The following is a 1,265-nucleotide window of genomic DNA, read 5'->3' as shown; positions in this document are numbered from 1 at the left end:
GGCCCTCATCATGAAAGTCTTCATCACCATCTTCACCTTCGGTATGAAGGTGAGGACTGCCTGTGAAGGAGCTCATGTTCTCATCCTCGGCTCTCGGAGTTTTATTTGCTTGATAAACAGTCACGTTTTCCTCCCCAAGCTCTGTAAGGAGGGGGCAAGGTGACAGACTGCGACTGCTGGTTCTGCTGCTCGTAGCTGAGGGCAGGAGAAACCTTTCAGCCTGGTGCAGTCACTGAAGCTGCTGTCTGAGGGCTTTGTGGCCCGTTTTCTGACACAGAATGCTTCTGGGTTGTCCTGCCTTGAGCCTGTGTCGGTATCTCTGTGCTGGCTCATTGCAGAGCAGTCGATAGTTAATTTGTAGATGTTTTCTTAGAGCTGTTCCTTGGCCAGAGGGTCCTGAACCGCCTTGGTGGCAGCTGTGGATATAGTGCCCAGCTCCGAGCGCTCCTGCGAGGCTCAGCAGGCAGAGCTGAGTGTCAGCCCCAGCCCTTGCATGGTCTGGCCAGAAAGGTGGCCCCGCCGCAGCGGGCGGAGGTGGCCCCGCCACAGCGGGTTGGACGTCGTTGTTGCCATGAGGCAGTTGCTGACGTACAGGGCAACCATCAGGCCTGCGGGGAAGGTGTACGAGGTTGGGAAAGCTGTGTGATAGCGTGGAAAGGGAACGGGGGAGGCGCTCGGACCTCAACGAGCTGGAGCTGTGGGAGCTCTGGAACCACCAGAGGGCAGAGGTGAAGCTCGTGGGTGTCACCGGTGCTGATTCCAGGCACTTTCACGGCGAGTCTGAATTCCTGCCAGGGAGAAGGATCGTTCCGCACCCCGTGCGTGAAGCCAGTGGAGTGGGAAAATCCCGTGCCTCCAGTAACACACTGGTGTGGTGGAGTGTCAGCTGCCTGCGGGTGAACTGTCACGTCCTCTGGGGAAATAAGCTTTTGGAAGACGCTCGTTCTCTTCTCGCTGACCTCTTGTGGCTGTTTCTCCTGCTGGGGAAGGGGCACATTCACACTCTGTGGCAGAGGCTTTAGAGCCCCGGGGTGCAGGAAGGGCAGAGGGATGGGGCGAGGCACCCGTGCCAGTTTTCCAGGACTCTGTCCTGGTTTGAACCTCCATCGCTGGTCTTTGAAGTGTCTGAAAAACGGGGTGTTTTCTGTGTTTCCACAGGTCCCTTCGGGTCTCTTCATCCCCAGCATGGCGGTGGGTGCCATCGCCGGCCGGTTGCTCGGTGTGGCTGTGGAGCAGCTGGCTTACTACCACCCCACATGGCCCCT

General features: G+C 58.2%; 1 protein-coding gene across 1 annotated transcript in view; it reads left to right on the top strand.

Annotated features, from left to right (window-relative positions):
• Window positions 1-1,265, top strand: part of CLCN5 (chloride channel, voltage-sensitive 5) — a 13,816-nt gene that overhangs the window by 7,817 nt on the left and 4,734 nt on the right. The window contains exons 8-9 of the mRNA XM_010143547.1: window positions 1-49; window positions 1,159-1,259. The exon at window positions 1-49 is cut by the window's left edge and continues 30 nt beyond it. Coding sequence (XP_010141849.1) covers window positions 1-49; window positions 1,159-1,259 — 150 coding nt within the window. The remainder of the gene's footprint in view (window positions 50-1,158; window positions 1,260-1,265) is intronic.

Source organism: Buceros rhinoceros, unplaced genomic scaffold (assembly GCF_000710305.1).
Source record: "Buceros rhinoceros silvestris isolate BGI_N320 unplaced genomic scaffold, ASM71030v1 scaffold739, whole genome shotgun sequence".
Taxonomy (NCBI): domain Eukaryota; kingdom Metazoa; phylum Chordata; class Aves; order Bucerotiformes; family Bucerotidae; genus Buceros; species Buceros rhinoceros.
This window is presented reverse-complemented; position numbering and strand designations above follow the sequence as displayed.